Genomic DNA, 18,129 nt, shown 5'->3' on the forward strand with positions numbered 1-18,129 from the left:
TAATAAAATGTTCCACAACGGACAGGTTTAGCTCCCTAACAAAGCCATGGTACTTGTGTAGTCTAGGTGAAACGTTTTGTGCCCTCCCCCCACACTCCCTCCAATCCAGTGTCTTACTCTACTTATCTGTGGGTCAGCAGAGAAAGAGCAACACGTGTGACACTGCCTTCCAGCCAACACTATGAAAGAATCAGGAGGTGGGTCTGACCTTAGAAAAAGAGGTACTGTTTAGGAGGCATGTATTTAAAAAAATATATTTTAAGCAATGCACATTCAGTAGCAGGCGGTGCAAGGAACAAGTCCATGGCAGGTTCAAGTAGCCCTGGTACCAAAGGAATCAATGGAGGAGGAGAACGCCTGTGATGGCGGGTTTCAGAGATAACTAAAGTCGTTAGCTGACTGCACTGGAACGTTCACTTATGCTGCACAAATGGTAAGTGCTTAATGAATGGTGTTGGCAGGAAAGATCCTTAGAGAAGGAGACTCCACAAGTGTAGGTAAATATCTTCTGATTCAGAATGAAGAGGTTGAAGAAGTAGATTTTGTCTTAGGGTAAGAGCTCCTGGATTTGTCTGATATGACAACTGCAAAATCTTGATGAGTGTTCTGGTCAAGGATTAAGGAGTGTGATGCCTCCTAGAGTCAAGTGTCTGCAAGGTGTTTGCGATCTCCTACATGAATATCAGGACAAATGATGTGAACAGTACCTATGAGGGGGGGTGAAACCTTCCGAGAAGATTCACAGAGGTAGAAGCAGAGACAGGTAGAGGTGGCACTATATGAACTGGAGTCAATGAGGTGATGTGGTAGACATAGTTCTGGGACACACAGGAGTTACCAATGACTGATGAGGAGTTGTTGTGGAGAATTGCACACCAAAGTGGTGAACATCGTGGACTGTTAGTATGACAAGCTCAAGAGGCAGAGTAAGATAATACTAAGAGAGTGAACTCTGGTAGGAGGCTACACTTTTGAATACTCAGAGTCTAAGGTTACCGGATGCCTAGCCTTCAATTTCTTAATCCACGTAGGCCACAGATGTAAAGTATACACAATGTCAAGTTTATAGGTTTCAATGTCGAGGAGTCCCTGATGTAGAGTGGTGCTCTGAATTAGCTCTTGGTAGGGAGTAAGTAGCTACTGTAGCTTTCATCATCTCCCTCTGAGGGAGTACACAAAAACCAAAAACGTTTACATAGCTAAATATTTTTAAAGTGCTCTGGGACAAGTCGGTGCTTAAGATTTCAGTGGTGACTCCCCCTTAAAGAGAAATGTAGGTTAAAAACCCAACACAGAGAAAATCAATCTTTCTCATTGTATTGGTGGGGCAGGACCACAAAATCCAAACTATGCTGAGGCTGGCAGTTCTAAGACTTCTTTGCGGTCTTACTCCTTTGCAACTTATTACATCTAGAAAACTCTATACCTTTTGGAGGCCTCAATAATGTATATTCAAGAGGCAAAATGCCCTGGTACTGGACACTTATGCTTGGGTTTCTGTACCAATAGGAGAGATGACTCAGGCTGGCCGCCATTTGAAGTCCTGTGCGTTTTCGCATCCAGACTGACCTTGGTGTTCAGTTCAGGGAGCAACTCTGAAAGAACAGCTCCAGCAAAAACCCACGTAATGGCTTATAGGAACTTAAGACCAATATAAGTGTTAGGCTGCCTGGATTCCTTTACGCTACACAAGCACCACAGTGATATTCCTGTATCCATGAACACAAGAGCACCCTACACGTTTGATCAACTGGGCAACTTGTTCAGAAAGAACAAGTAAACTGAACGAGGAAGGTTATTAGAAAATATTTACTTAGTGTAGGAAGTTGGCCTGGTGTGTAACTATGGGTCTTACACCTTATACCAGGTTCAGGTATCCCCTCTCAGTAAAGTGTAGGCAGTGTCTAGAAGCCAGGCTCTCTAGAGGTAGCTGTGGATGAGCAGCCAAAGCTGATCTAGGAGACATGCAAAGCTCATGCAATACCACTGCACTTACACACATGAAAGAAAACACTCAGTTGTACAAAAATAAAGGTACTTTATTTTTGGAACACAATACCACAAAATACTGGAAGGGCAACCCTCCAATAGGAGGTAAGCAATGGACTAAATAATATACTAGCAATCCGAAATAGGCATAGAAAAGTTAAGAGAACAATGCAAATAGTAATAACCAATAGTGACCCTAAGGGGAACACAAACCATATACTAAAAACATGGAATGGTAAGTAAGCTGTTTAGAGTGGAGCTGGGAGTGCTAAAAAAAACACAGAGGTAAGTAACACAGTACCCCCCAGTCGACCAAGAATGCAGGAGTAAATCACTGGATTTTCCCCCAAACCACCCAACAGGAGGAAAAGAGAAAGAAGACACCCAGAGAAGACTGCAAGAAAACCAGCGATGGATTCCTGAAGAAAGGAGACCTGTGGAGAAAGGGGACCAAGTCCTAGAGTCACTGTGGACTCCAGGAGGACTAGGAGCTACTACCCAGCTGTAGTTGCAGGAGTTGGTCGACGGTGATGAAGAACAGGTCAGCACTGCAGCCCTGGAGCCGGAGAAGGGTTCCTGATGGATGCAGATGATGTCCCACGCTGGAAGAAAGATTGCAGATGGGTGTCGGTGCAGGAATTCCACCAACAAGTCTTGGCAAAGGCAAACTCAAGGTTAGTGGAAAAGTGCTGGTCCCTGGCAGCACCAAGGCCCAGGAGGACTCAACCCAGGAGGGGGGGGTCACACTGGACCCTTGGCATTGCAGAGAGTCCACAGGAGCAGAGGCAGCACCCACAGGACAGGGACACAGGAGTCACAGAAGAAGCCCACGCAGCACTACAAAAGAGGATCCCACACCGCTGGAGAACCGCGCAGGAGGCTTGGCTTTGTAGGAAGGAGTGCTGGGGTTGGAGCTGTACGTCGCCTGAAGACCCCTTGAAGGAGATGCACACAAGCCTTGGCAGCTGCAAGAGACGTGGTGCACGGGGGTACTATCCCGCATTGGAAGGCAAGGGCTTACCTTCACCAAAGTTGGACAGCTGGCAGAGAGGACCAAAAGGACTACTCCGGACCACCACCCGTGATGCAGGATCTACACAGCGGAAGATGAGGGGAGATCCATGCAGCCTGTCAGCGCTTGCTGTAGGTGCCTGTGGTTGCAGGAGTGACTCCTTCACTCAAAGGGAGATTCCTTCTTGTGCAGGCTGAAGAACTGCAGTCTTCTGAGTATGCACGGCGAGTGAAATGTTGCAAAGCTGGCAGGAGCCTGGAAACAATGTTGCAGAAGAGTCCTTTCTTCTTGGAGGCAGTTTGTCGGGTCCTGAAGGATCCAGTTGCAGTTCCGGAGGCAGAGGCTGCAGAGGAGTCCTGCTGGTATCTTGCAAGCCTAATCCGAGGACTCACCCAAGAGAGAGACCTGAAATATGCCTGGTAGGGGGACTGGTCACCTAAACAGGTAAGCACCTATCAGGAGGGGGCTCTGATGTCACCTGCCTGGCCACTCAGATGGTCCTAGAGTTCCCTGCTAACCTTGGAAACATGATGGCAGAACCCAGGGACCCTCTGGGCACCACCTCTGGGGTGGTGCTGGACAGAGGAGTGGTCACTCCCTTTTCAATTGTCCAGTTTTGCACCAGAGCAGTGACTGGGGATCCCTAAATCGGTGTGGACTGGTTTATGCCCATCAAAGCAAACCAGTGGCTTGGGGAGGCTACCCCTCCCAAGCCAGTCACACCTATTTCCAAAGGGAGAGGGTGTTACCTCCCTCTCCCAAAGGAAATCCTTTGATCTGCCTTCCAGAGCTTGATCAGATTAAGCAGCAGGCGTGCAGAAACCTGTCTGAGGGGTGGCAGCAACTAGGCTGCACGGAAAACCCTATAAGATTGGTGGTAGCAATGCTAGGTGTCCTCTCAGGAGCCCCCAGAGTGCATGGAATCATACTTCCAATACTTGGAACATTACTGGGGTATGATTCTGACATGTTTGATACCAAACATGCCCAGGTTTGGAGTTACCACGACGTAGCTGGACATAGATAGTGACCTATGTCCAGTACACGCGTAAAATGGCATCCCCGCACTCACAAAGTCCAGGAAAATGGATCTGGCTTTTGTGGGAGCACCTCTGCTAGTACACCGGTACCTGCACCCTGCCCTCTGGGCTGAGAGGGCCTACCATAGGGGTGACTTACAGTGACCTGCAGTGAAAACATGAGCATGCACAAGTTTCACGCAGGCTGCAATGCCAGGCCTGCAGAACCCTGTGCATGGGCTCCCTATGGGTGGCAGAATAACTGCTCCAGCCCATTGGGATCCCCTGGAACCCCAATGCCCTGGGTACCTAGGTACCGTATACTAGGGACTTACATGGGAGGGGCAGGAGGGGGGCAGGGGGGGGGGGGGAGGGTGACCAGTATGCAAATTGTAGAGAGAAAAAGGTACAATTTGCAGGAAAGAGCAAAACTACTAGGGTCCTGGTTAGCAGGATCCCAGTAGACACAGTCAAACACACTGACAACAGGCAGAAAATGGGGGTAACCATGCAAAGAAAGAGGGTACTTCCCTACACTTAGCTTCCTATTTGTTTTATCAAAATGAAAACCTGGCTTTCCATGCCTCGCAAACACAAGTAATCTTAGCACTGCTGTTTTCTATGCAAGAGCTTTCTCAGACAGTAGCTCAAGTCCATAGGATGGTTAGGCCCAAGCACTGCAGGGATTAAAATACGTAGGACAGTTGTGTGCAGGAACCGTATGGAATGGGTCACTTATTCTTTCAAATTTAACTCTGTTTATGTCGAGAACAATTATACTGTGACTCTCCATACTGCAAAGATGCCAGGCCTGCAAGTGTGTGTCCATGTGGAATTCCGATTAAGAGAAAACGAAACATTCCATAATCATTCAGAGACCCCTTGTGTCCCAACCACAGTCAAGAAAAAAAAAACAACCTCTCAGAATGAGTTCCAAGGTCGGAGAATGGAACCCCTTTCTAAGGCACCCACTTAAAAACGATTTTGCAACTTTACCAGAGCTAGCAGACACGCTCAGTTGAACAGGGACAGGCATTCAGGTTAATTAGAACAAAGGTTAAAGTTCTGCGATTCCAATCCCCTTGATGTAAGTAGTCTATACAAATCTGGGATAAGTACTACCTCCAACACACACAGAATTTTGCTTCTTGTGCGCTTTGCCTCTCAATGAAGGAGAAAGCAGCTACTTGGTTTGATTCTTAGGATATATCATCCCTGGCGTGCTGGTGTGTGGAGGTTCACCATTTTCATATTGAATAACACAATGAAGCCCGGCTTGGTTTAGTCTTTTACAAGTAAAATAAAAAAAAGACATGGAGAAACTTTGGATTGTTTTAAGAAATTGTCTAAACTCTCAACACGACTTAGTGGATGCTATTAATTTCTTGTTTTTGTTGATTAAATCATTGATTAATTTCATTGAATAAATCATAACAAATTACACAGCCAAAAAAAATAAGAAAAACCAATAAAGTAAAAAAAATATTTTAAAAAAAGTCAATGTTTAGATAAAACAGCAGCCAAACAAACATTTTGAAAGAACGCATTGTCAATCTGGCATTTTTATCGCTATACCTTCATTCCTCATTTTAGAAATCCATAGTCACACATTACTAAAAAAATAAATACAAAATAAACCCTTAAACCTGTTTCCTTCCAAGTATACCCCCAGAAGAAAGGAGAATTGTTTTCATCTCCGTTTTGGAGTTTCTTGATGAAGCAAAGTGGCACACCTTTACTATCCGTCTTAAAAACCTAACTATTCTTTAAAGGTAAAAAGGTAAGCGGGAAGTTAAATAAACAAGCTGATCAAAGGAGTGTCACGGGGAAACTAAGTGTGAACACAAGCATGAAATGTAACTGGGAAATTATGTTTCTTCATATTGTAAAGAAACCTCTAGATTTACAACCTGTAAAGACAACCATGGCGTTTTGAAACAGCAAAAGTAGAAATTAAGACAGAGATACTGGTTAAAACAGAAATTAACTTACTTTGTGTTGTGCACTTCTGTTTTCAAGAGGTTAAACTTCCCACCCCATTTCATCAAATACTCTATCTCTTCTCCTAGGAGACGGCAGCGGTTCACCACCAGTGAGATGTCAAAGAGTAACTAGTGGAAGGAAAAACGGGGCACATACATTTAGCGAAGAAGGGTTCAAAAGTGCATTAGTTCATCATGCATTTTTGCACTTGTTCAAATACATTCATACACCATAGACTACCAAAATATATTCCTTTTGATTAAGAATCACAGTAGACACATAAGAAATCAAAATGTTTTCAGTTCATATTGGGTCTTATTTTGGAAAAATAAAACAACAAATATGGCATGTACAGTCCAGGTGCTAAACCTCAAAGTACAACTTTTGAACACAGTGCTCTCTTTATATGCTCTGAGTCTGGGGTAACAGTAAGGGGGACTTATATTAATTCAAAGTGCTTTTCAGCATAAAATCAAGAACTTGAAGGACTCCATATGAATTAAAAAATCTGCAGTGCTTCTAAATTATGTGGGACCTTGACACCGACAGGCAAGCTGCACAAATTCTGAGGGCCACCTTACCATTTGCCAAAGTTTGAGTGAACAACTACACTTTCGCACTCATATTAATTATATCTGAAACTGTTATTACCTCCTTTACAGAGATGAGGTTCTTGAAGTGTCTTAAACATTTTGGAATTACTCTCCTGTTAAAAAGAAACCCACCTTAAGTGCCTGACATGCCAAGTCTGACTGGTCACAAAGATCCTGTGATTGGTATTTACTAGTCCGGTTGTGTCATCGGAGAATCCCGTAAACCTGATGCCCGACGGCCAATTTGGCTTCAGGCTGAGATGGGGGATTAAAACCGCTTTGTTGGGTGTGAGCTAATTATTGATGGAGGAGAACTAGGCCAAAGTGGCTCTATTTGCGTTACTCGACTTACCAGCAGCCTTAGGCAAGGTAGATCTTATTTGCCCAGATGTGCAGTAGTGTTGTGGGAGGAAAGGTTAAACAAAGCCGGCTCGTTCGTTTCTAGAACTGAAGACATCCCAAGTTAGGTTTGAAAGCATGCTGGATCCACCACTGAAGGTGGTTTAGGATGCTCCCTCTGCTCCTCCATTGTGTCTGGTATTTTCAGGTTTACGGTTTACCTGTTTATAATGGAAATATTTGTGTACAGTATGCCATCAACATAAGCAAATGGGTTGGTGGGGAGATTTTCCAACATATAATTTCCTTTCCAAGTGTCCCCCCGCCCTCATTGCTTCTCTTTAATAAATGCCTAAGTGCCCTGCTCCTTTTCACTGCATTGGAAACTGAGACGTTACATCTTCAGAGTAAGCCACTGTGGAGTGTTGGACCGAAAGGCCTACTATGAGTCCACACTTGAGAAAGATGAACTGGAGTTAAGAAACCAATCCTAGATTTCAGACATTTCATATGAATTACTCTCATCACACTCAGATGACAAATGTAGGTGAGCTCTTGAAAGTAAGCTGGACTATACTCTCGTGCCAGTATCAGCGTTTCTACCACTGATTAAGTCCTGCCCCGTAAATGGAATTTGAGGACACGAGTGTCAGGTCGTTTGACATTTTCTACCACCCTTTTTTGTTTTAAAAATAATTCCAAATTTGGCAGAAATGAATACTATTTGGTTTTTCAGACTCCCAGGATAGGTAAATGTAGACTATAATAGGCTGGTCACACTTCGCACTAAATTATGACACTGCACCATTATAAACTGCTGAGGCAGGTGGCCTTCCAAGCAAGCACTTTAGGGTCTGTGAGGTGGTTTGTTCCACCTACTCACCAGAGCAGGACCACCCGAGCACCATTACCTCTCTTAGGGTCTTATTTGAAAGAAAACCTAGGATTTTTCCAGGTGTGTGTGTGTGTTGGGGGCAGGGTGGTGGAGTGGGGGGTGTCTGGGGGTATTTAGCCTCACTTAACTTCACTTGACATCTTAGTGACCTCTAACCCTGCATCCTTGCAGGCAGGTCGCTTCCTCCTCACCACTGCTCCGGTAAGTGCTGCCATTGTTTTGGGCTTGTTTGGGCTTGGCCGGGCTTCTTGGCTTCTCCTTTCCCGGAAGGCCCCCATCCCCCCTCCCTCCTCCTCGGAGCTCTTCCCGCTCCTGACTCCTGCTGCCCCGCCCCCTGCACTCCCATTGGAGGTTCCCCCCCTCCACCCAGCTGCCACTCCCTCCCACCTCCCCTCTTATGCCAGCCGCAGCGCGAGGTTAGAAGCGACCTCTGACCCTGCATCCTTGCAGGCAGGTCGCTTCCTCCTCACCACTGCTCCGGTAAGTGCTGCCATCGTTTTGGGCTTGTTTGGGCTCGTCCTCTCCCGGAAGGCCCCACCCCCACTCCCTCCTCGGAGCTCTTCCCACCCCGTGCACTCCCATTAGAGGTTCCCTCCCTCCTCCCAGCTGCCACTCCCTCCCACCTCCCCTCTTATGCCGGCCGCAGCGCGGATGCGCGCAGCAGGCGCGCCACTGGCGCACCAAAGGCAAGCCTGTCTGCGCCCGTCCGTGCCAATGCCGCGCCCAGCACCAGACCCCCTGGCCAACACGCCTCCCGTGCCACCAAACACCTTTACACTGCCAACGAACTCCACGTCCTTAATCCAGGACACTCCTCCATCTGCTTCCAGTCCACACCGACGTTCACCAAAGGACCCTTCTCCTGCAAAGCCTGCAATTTCACCTGCAACCTAACCTCCAAACTCCAAATCAAAACAGACAACCGCCTAAGATGCATCCTACTTAACACCCGCTCCGTCCACAAACATGCAATTGAACTCTGGGACCTCCTGACCACATACTCGCCCAACGTCGCATTCCTCACCGAAACCTGGATGAATTCGGCCTCAGAACCAGACGTAGCCATAGCCATACCAGAAAACTACAAGATCACCAGAAGAGACCGAATCAACAGACCAGGAGGAGGAATCGCCTTATTCCACAAAAACACCATAAGAGTCTGCACCAACTCCCACAACACCATCAACTCCGCCGAGCACCTCCACTTCAAAATCCACATCAACGCCAACAACACACTCAGAGGAACACTGGTCTACAGGACCCAGAACGCAGTTCTGTGATGACATCGCCAATGCCATCAGCTCCCAAGCCCTCGCCTCAACAGACTACATCCTCCTTGGTGACCTAAACTTCCACCTAGAAAATAACGATATCAACACCGCCAACCTCGCCAACTTCGGCCTCAAGCAACTCGTCACTACACCCACCCACTCCGCAGGCCACACACTCTACCCCCATCTTCTCAGCCAGCAACCATGTCTCTTTCAGCCACACCACCGAACTCAGTTGGACAGACCACCGCTGCATCCATGTGAGAAAACAGGGCTGATTGCAGAGGCCCCCTAACTTTTTGCCCTCATTTTCCACTTTTTCCTGGTGTTTTCCTGACTCTGATGGTGCCCTGGGCCCTGCTAACCAGTCCCAGGGCCTGTGCTCTGTGAAAATGGATATGCAAATTAGGCTAATTATAATTGGCTAAGTTAACCTACCTATAAGTCCCTAGTATATGGTAGGGCATGTAGGTTTAGGGACCACCGCGTAGGTAGTGCACCCATAGGTGCACTGCTGAGGTGCCCAGTGTCATTTTAAAGGCAGGCCTGCCTTGCTGGCTGCTTTTAAATTAAAGTTACCGGTATATGCAAATTCGACTTTGGAATTAAAATGAGTTCCAAAGTCTTAAACTACCTTATTTTTACATATAAGTCACCCCTAAGGTGTGCCCTATGTGCCCCTAGGGCTGGGTGCCATGTAACTTTAAGCAGGGACTTTATAAAAATAGTTTTATAAGCCCTGGTGAGGTAAAAACAGCCAAATTCGTTTTTCCCTCATTGTAGTAAATGGCCTTCATAGGCTAGAATGGGGAGACTTTATTTAAATTTTTAAAGTCTCCTTAAATGATGCATACCAAGAGTTTAGTATCAAATTAATTGTTGTAATAAATCCCACAACTTTCAGTTGTGGGATTTAATATAACTTGTTCAGGTAAAGAGTTCTAAACTTTACCTAAAAAGTTGCCAATTTCAGCCCTGCATTGTTTTTGCAGCTGTGCTCCGATTGGCCAGCCTTTAGCAGCTTGGCCAAGCTGCCTTGATGAGGTGTGAAGTGGCCTGCCTTAACACAAAGCAATGTGTCTGTGGGAAGGAATCTCCCCTCAGCAGATGGTGAGGCAGGAATGGGGAGGGCTGCCAAACTGGTCTTCAAAGGCAGAGAAGGACATTTGGAGCAACCAGCAGCACCCCCACATCCTGCAACCCCAGACAACTAGGTGCCCCCTTGATTAGATTAGGAGAGGGCAGGAGAGGGGTGTGTTTATGATTTTTAGCCACACCAGTGGGTGGGCTCAGCCAGACGTAACCTCCAAAAATCAGATTCAGCCATGATGGATTTTTAGAGAATGTTACCTTCTGGGATTGATTTTTGCCACACTTCCCAGGAAGTGGTCATCACAGGGGGAAGGACCCTGCATCTGATTGGAGAACCAGGACCCCCCTGCTTTTCACACAGGAGCAAGGATAAAACTGGCAGACCTGCACCCACACCTCAGATCCCCATCAGATTCCAACAAGGAAGAACCAAAGGAGAAGAAGGACAGCCCTGCTGGACCCCTGGCCTGCACCTGGAACCTGCACTCAGAAGGACAACACCAGCTGCACACTTGGGCTTTACCACAAGAAGGACTTTGCCTGGCTTCAACTCGTTCAAGGAGGGACTCCCTGTTTGCTACAGGTGAAAAATTGCTATCCAGAGTCCCCTGCACCAACTCCTGAAGAAAGCGACCAGCTGACCACTGTCCAGTGGCCAAAAAGGAGTTTGCGCCAGGTGCATTCTGGGAGTTGTAGTCCGCACCCCCCAAGGACCATCTCAGAACTTCTGGACCCTTGGGGTGAGCTGTGGACCCCAAAAGAACCTTAAAAGAACATCTGGGAGAAGCCCCAGAAGTTTGGAGAAGTTTTGACAACTTTTGAAAAAAAGCTCCATAGAGGGACCGACCCGCCGCGGCAACTCTAGCCGGCTTGCCTCAACCGCGACCCGGCCTGATTTGCTGGTTCGTCCCGGTAAAGAAAATCTCTGAAAAAGAGACTAAGTCCGAAGGTAAAAAGTTGACCAGGACCTCCCAGCCAGCGTATCCGAGTAGGGCTCCATGGACGTCGGATCAAGATCCAGGTTTACCCCGGTCGAAGGATTTTCACCTCGAAAAAACGACTAAGTCCAAAGGTAAAAATCTCCACCGAGGATTCCAGCATCACGTATCCGGAGAAGGGCTCCAGGAGGTCGGATTGGACTGGCAGGTTCGTTCCGCTGAAGAAAATCTTTAAAAAAAAAAGACCAAGTGTGAAGGTAAACTTTTAACCGAGGCCTCCCGCGGCCTGTAGCCGAGGAGGGCTCCATCGCGGTCGGCCTTAAACTTTGACTTTGCCCCGGTCGAGGTGCAACCAGATGACCCGATTGGCGCTTTTTGTTTCTAGGCGCTAAAAAAATAATAATTCTTGAAAAATTCATATCTCCAGTTCTCCTTATCCGATTTTATTCATTTTGGTGTCATTTTAAAGATAAAAATATAATCTATTTTTCTAAATTGGTTTTGGATTTTTAAACTGTTTCCTGTGTTTTATTTGATTACTGTTTGGTGATATTTGAATGCTTTACACTCGGTCTCCTAAGTTAAGCCTTGACGCTCGTTGCCAAGCTACCAAGGGTTGAGCTGGGTTTAATTTACTGAGACCTAACTGGACCTTAGTGGAGGTTAGTGGCCTATTGCTAAGTGTAGGTACCTACCTGCCCTTACCAATAACCCATTTTCCAACAATCCACTTCTCCTACCAAAAACCAGTCACTCACCACCACCGCACACAACCCCCCCGACGCAACTGGAGCAAAATATCAAAGGATCAACTGATCTCCACTCTCGCCCGGGCCCCACCCCCGGGGACCCCGGACCCCAACATAGCCACCACCAGCCTGCATCGTTGGATAGAAGATTGCGCGAACACCCTTGCACCGCTCAAAAAAAAAACTAAACACCTCCCACAGAATCAAGGCCAGCTGGTTCACCCCAGAACTACAGGAATCCAAACAGCTATGTCGCAGAATGGAAAAAACCTGGCACCTTGACCCAACCAACTCCAACCACATTGCTTTCAAGGATGCCCTACGCAAACATCACCAACTGATCCGCACCACCAAAAGGACCCACTTCAAAAACCGCATCAACGCCAATGCTCACAACAGTAAAGAGCTCTTCGGCATCGTCAATGAGCTCTCCACCCCCAGGACCTGCTCAAATGAACCCCTGCCATCACAGGAGTTCTGCAACTCACTGGCAACCCACTTCTGTCGAAAGACAGAAGAAATCCACAATATCTTCAAACCCCAGACCCACCAGCTGACTACAAACACCCAAGAACCCAACGCTCCAAGCAACACCCACCTCATCCACACCTGGACCCCCGTCAACATAGAGGACACCGCTACCACCATGGCCTCCATCCACTCCGGATCACCATCGGACCCCTGCCCACACCATATCTTCAATAAGGCAAACATCATCATTGCCCCCCACCTCTGCAAAACCAACAGCTCCACGCGTCAGCCACCTTCCCAGAAAGATGGAAGCATGCAGAAATCAACGCCCTGCTAAAGAAACCAAAGGCAGACCCAGACGACCCCAAGAACTACCGGCCGATCTCCCTCCACCCCTTCCCAGCCAAGGTCATCGAAAAAATTGTAAATAGCCGACTATCACGGTTCCTGGAAGACAGCAAGGTACTTGACACCTCCCAATCCGGATTCATCAGAAACCACAGCACTGAGACTGCACTCATTGCTGCCACAGACGACATTAGGACCATGCTCGACGAAGGAGAAACAGCAGCACTCATCCTCCTGGACCTCTCCGCAGATTTCAACACGGTATGTCATCACACTCTCCGCACACGCCTACACAACGCAGGAATCCGTGACAAGGCACTCAACTGGATCTCGTCATTTCTCTCAGGCAGAACCGAGAGAGTCCGCCTCCCACCGTTCCTGTCAGAAGCTTCCAGAATAATCTGTGGAGTTCCCCAAGGATCTTCGCTCAGCCCCACGCTCTTCAACGTTTACATGGCCCCCCTCGCCAACATCACACGAACCCACCACATCAACATAGTTTCCTACGCAGACGACACTCAGCTCATCCTCTCCCTCACGAAAGACCCTACAACTGCAAAGAACAACCTCCATAATGGACTTCACGCCATTGCCAGCTGGATGGAATCAAGCCACCTCAAGTTGAACACAGACAAGACAGAAATCCTCATCTTTGGCACCAACCCCTCAACTTGGAATGACTTCTGGTGGCCCACCTCCCTAGGAACAGCGCCCTCACCCACCACCCACGCACGCAACCTAGGCTTCATCTTGGACTCCACACTCCGCATGACTCAGCAGGTCAATGCCATCTCCTCTTCCTGCTACAACACTCTCTGCATGCGCCGCAAAATCGTCAAGTGGATTCCCGCCGAAACCAGGAAAACTGTCACCCACGCCCTGGTCAGCAGCCGATTGGACTACGGAAACGCCCTATATGCAGGAATAACAACCAAACTCCTAACAAAACTGCGAAGAATCCAGAACACATCCGCCCGCCTCATTCTGGACATCCCACGCTGTGACCACATTTCCCCCCACCTCAGACACCTTCACTGGCTGCCAGTATCAAAGAGGATCACCTTCAAACTCCTCATTCACGCACACAAGGCCCTCCACGACACAGGCCCAGCCTACCTCAACGACAGACTCACTTTCCACACCCCCACCCGCAATCTTCACTCTGCCAGCCTCGCCCTCGCCTCCATCCCCCGCATCCGCCGCACTACTGCCGGAGGAAGATCCTTCTCTCACCTAGCCGCCAAGACCTGGAACTCCCTACCGCTCCACCTTCGCCAGACCCAAGACCTCTTGACATTCAGAAAACGCCTCAAGACATGGCTCTATGACCAGTAGCCCCCCCCCAGCACCTTGAGACCCTAACGGGTGATTAGTGCGCTCTATAAATCCTTGATTGATTAGTGTTTCCCCCCCAGTCTATGTTTTTCAAGATCTCACTTCAGAATGCCTAAGGTGGCATTTGTTCCAGACCTTCTTGAACCAATTAGGCATACATTTCTAACACTGACATCCATTAAATCTGTCCCTGCCGTCCAGAATAAAATAGAGCACAGTGGAAACAGATCCTCTTTTCCAGATCTCGATTCCTTGGTGGTTTCTGCCAAGAATGTGTCTGGTCCAGCCTCCTCTTCCCACCCAGAAAAAGAAAGTAAAACGATGGACTAATTTGGAAGAAAGTTTGCAAAACTTTCTCTATGGTGCTGAAGGTTGGCAGTCGCACTGCACTACTCAGTTTTTACAACAAGGAGCTATGGAACTCAAAGCTAATTCTTCTACAGAGTTCTTAAGGACAGGGGAGATTTCAAGAGCAAGGTTCTGGAATGAATAATTATATCTGATGAGACCAGAAGTGTAGCCAAGGGCTCAGCTGAACTGGCAGGAAGAGACATTTGTCATGGAATATCTATCAGGCTCAGTTCTTGGTTTAGGCTCATCTTTCTGTCTACTCATGCTCAAGAGAAGATTCTGGGCCAGAGTGTACCAGAGATTGGTTTATTTGGATTATCAACACAGCCAAAAATATCTGATACACTTCTAATTCAAATCCAGACAAGTGAGAATAATCTTGAAACACAGGTACAGTGGACCCACTTTAAAAGGAAATTGGATGAAACAAATAGGGAGGTTGATGAATATAAAGTTTACCTCGCCCAATCAAAAATAAATTAATTACAGAAGGACCTGAAAAAATTCTCAAGGGAAAGGGTTTATCCTTACATAAATGATGAATACACAAAACAGAAGGAGGCACAAAACACACAGAAAAATGCCTCAGGCAGGAGAGAGACAGACTTCCAGCTCTGGCAGTGAAAATAGTGACTATGAATTCAGATCTTGGACAAGAGGGAGAGGATTCCAACAAGGGCAGACAGATGTTTCCATCACTGCCCCCAGGTCCAGGGTTTGGGTGCCCCCTATGTACCCACAAATGCAACGCTTCCATTACTATCAAAACCCTAATCCTTTTTTAGGGAGAGGCAGGGGCAGAGGAAGGGCAAAACAGAAGGGACAAAGAGAGCAATGGGAGGACTTGAATCAGAGGATCACCCAGAGCATGACATTAGATTTCCTACCAGGCACCAGCAAGGACAGTTTGATAATTAATCTGATTGATGACACAGGAACAGCAGAATGTTTTAAATAAGGGCCTGGGATTTGTCCCTAGTAATCGAGTGGATCCTTTCAAATTAAAATGCAAACTCAGTGAGTTCTTTAGAAAGGTACGCCTGAGTGTCGTCTTTGATGAAGATGAAGAGCATTCAGCAAGGAAACATGGGTCTGTGCCCCAAATCGACCTTTATTCCATCTTTCACACCTACCTCCAGAAATTGGGGTTGTGAACAGACGGTATTATGGGGGATTGATCAAATGTACTTAGACATACATTCTTTCATCTGGCAAAACAAGAACAGAAGACTATACAGGAATTGAGACGACACCAGAATAATAAGTAAGCCAGCAGACACGGGGGAGCCACTGTCATACAGACAATAGAGGCGTATGAGACAGAATGTCTCTGCCTCTTATCAGATAGACTGAATTATGAAATACTAGGAAGTGACCCTACTCTGGATTTACAAAGGGTTACTGGATTTCTTACAGAGGAAACATTAGAAAGCAGGTGGATCTGTAAAAAAGAACCTTAGTTTCTATGCAAAGAAAAAACATTGGTCCCATATTCCTATACATTGCAGAAGGGACACAAGCCCACAAGACCGCCACAGGGACGGCCCATACTATAGAGTATAGGTTCAGTATTGGAAGAGTTATCACAATTCTGTGATTTGGTCCTCTGGCCACTTGTGGAAAAAATGCTTTCCTATTAAAAAGACAATAGGGAAGTACTAAATCTTATTAAAGATACAGCATTCAATCCCCAGATGGAACTTTTGTTAGGTCTTAACATCGAATCCCTATGTACCAACATTCCCCAAGAGGAGACTGAGGGTTATAGAAAATATTTTGTACTATTAAACATGGGAATTTCAAACCCAGATCTCTTATCTTGAGCTTAGCAGAATTAGCACTCAATAAGAACTTTTTTCCAGTTTAAAGACACGTTATATCTTCAAATACATGGAACTTCCATAGGAAGTTCCTTTGCACCAAGCATGGCATACTTGTATGTCTCAGTTTTGGGAAAGAACACATTTATTCTGCCTCAGACCCCTTCTCTGAATCTATCAAGATTTGGCATACAGATACAGATACATACAGATTTGCTACACAGATGACGTATTCTTGATTTGGCGTGGTGCTAAAGAATCAGTGGATGAGTTGCTCAGATGTCTAAATAGTAGACATCCATATTTGTTTTTCATTTCCACGGTTACATCTACAGCACTGCCTTTTCTGGACCTGGTAATAAAACCATCAGAAGGGAGGCTGCAAGTGAATTGTATCACAAACCAACGGACAAACATAATTTGCTGTCTTTTCAAAGTTTCTATCCTATGTCCCTGATGGAGAATCTGCCATATGGACAGTTTCTCTGCTTGCGCAGGAATTTGTTCAGAAGTTAGTAATTTTTAAAAGGAAGCTGGAAGATGGAGTGATAAACTACAAGAGCGGAAGTACCTTAAACATGTTATCAGAAAAGTGTGGACAAGATCTAGAAATAACAGGGAATCCTTCTTAGAGAGCCATGAGAGACCTTAAATAGACTGAAACATTTGTGACAACATTCAGCACCGCCTTTAATAGTGGAAAGAAGATAATAACTAAGAATTGGCGTATACTGAACTCAAACGGACTAAATCTGCATACACCACTGTTTCCAAAGAGCGCGAGTATTAGAAACCTCCTGGTACACACAAGACCACAAATGACCTAACCAACAGTAGAACTGAATCTAGGGGGGGAGGGGATTACCCCCAGTGACTGCCATTTTTGCTTGTGGGTCGTGCAAAGCCTGTCCACTGACCACTGATATGAAATCTGTGGACCCTAGGACTTAGTTATCTGTGGCAACTTACAAGCCATACTTCTTCCAACTTGGAAAATGAAATATGCCTGATCAGGTGCCCCTGTAATTATCTATATATGGGCATGATCTCAAGACGTATGTGTGGTATTTAAAGAGAAAGGAGTACTTTGACAGAACGAAACGTGTATGTGATGTGAAAGTGAATGTTGGCGATGAAGTTTTGGTTAAGAGACCCGTTTTGGGTAAGAGCGAAAGCACATTTGGGGGTCCGTTTAGTGTAACAAAATTGTTCAAAAATGCTGTAAAGGTTAATGATGGCCGTATATGGAATCTCAATCGTATTGTGATCTCAAAGAGAAAAAATATCTGATTTTGCAATGTGTTCTTTACTGAATCTTATTTTATTGTTTTTAATCACATCTTAAAGGGTAGTTTATTCTTATGTTCTATGTATATAGTTTATGATGTTTATTCTCTGTTTTTCTTTTGTTTTCTTTGGGGGAAAGGTGTGTGGTATTTACATCTGCAGTTTATGTAGCCCATCCATCTCTATTCATGGAATGCTTCTTGTTACATGGAATGTTGTAATTGGAATGCTAGAGGAGATGGTTAGGACTGAGGATGGGAGGAAGATGATGTGAGGAGAGCTGTGGGCTGATTTTCTGTGGATGAGATATTTATCCTGGATTCAATAAAAGACTTCAGAGCACATCGACTATGGATATCTTTTCTACAGTATGAAAATCAGAATATTAGAGCATGTGAGATGCAAAAAGATAACGAAAATGACCTCACACTTTCTTGAGATGAAACATTCAGAAAAGGATCTTAAATAAGTGGTTATAGAAAAACCATTTATTCCAAAAACAGTGAAGGATGTGAAGACATTTTTGTTTAAGTGTGAACAAAGATGGGTGCATAGACTAAACACCCGAGGGGGGGGGGGGGGGGGGTAAGGGGATGTATGATGCGATACCCTGCAATCTTAATTTCATCCAATAGTT

General features: G+C 46.1%; 1 protein-coding gene across 1 annotated transcript in view; it reads right to left on the reverse strand.

Annotated features, from left to right (window-relative positions):
• The window catches only part of KNL1 (kinetochore scaffold 1), a 193,388-nt gene that overhangs the window by 21,861 nt on the left and 153,398 nt on the right, over window positions 1-18,129 (reverse strand). The window contains exon 15 of the mRNA XM_069208569.1: window positions 6,013-6,131. Within this exon, the coding sequence (XP_069064670.1) occupies window positions 6,013-6,131 (119 nt within the window). The remainder of the gene's footprint in view (window positions 1-6,012; window positions 6,132-18,129) is intronic.

This window comes from Pleurodeles waltl, chromosome 9 (assembly GCF_031143425.1).
Source record: "Pleurodeles waltl isolate 20211129_DDA chromosome 9, aPleWal1.hap1.20221129, whole genome shotgun sequence".
Taxonomy (NCBI): Eukaryota; Metazoa; Chordata; class Amphibia; order Caudata; family Salamandridae; genus Pleurodeles; species Pleurodeles waltl.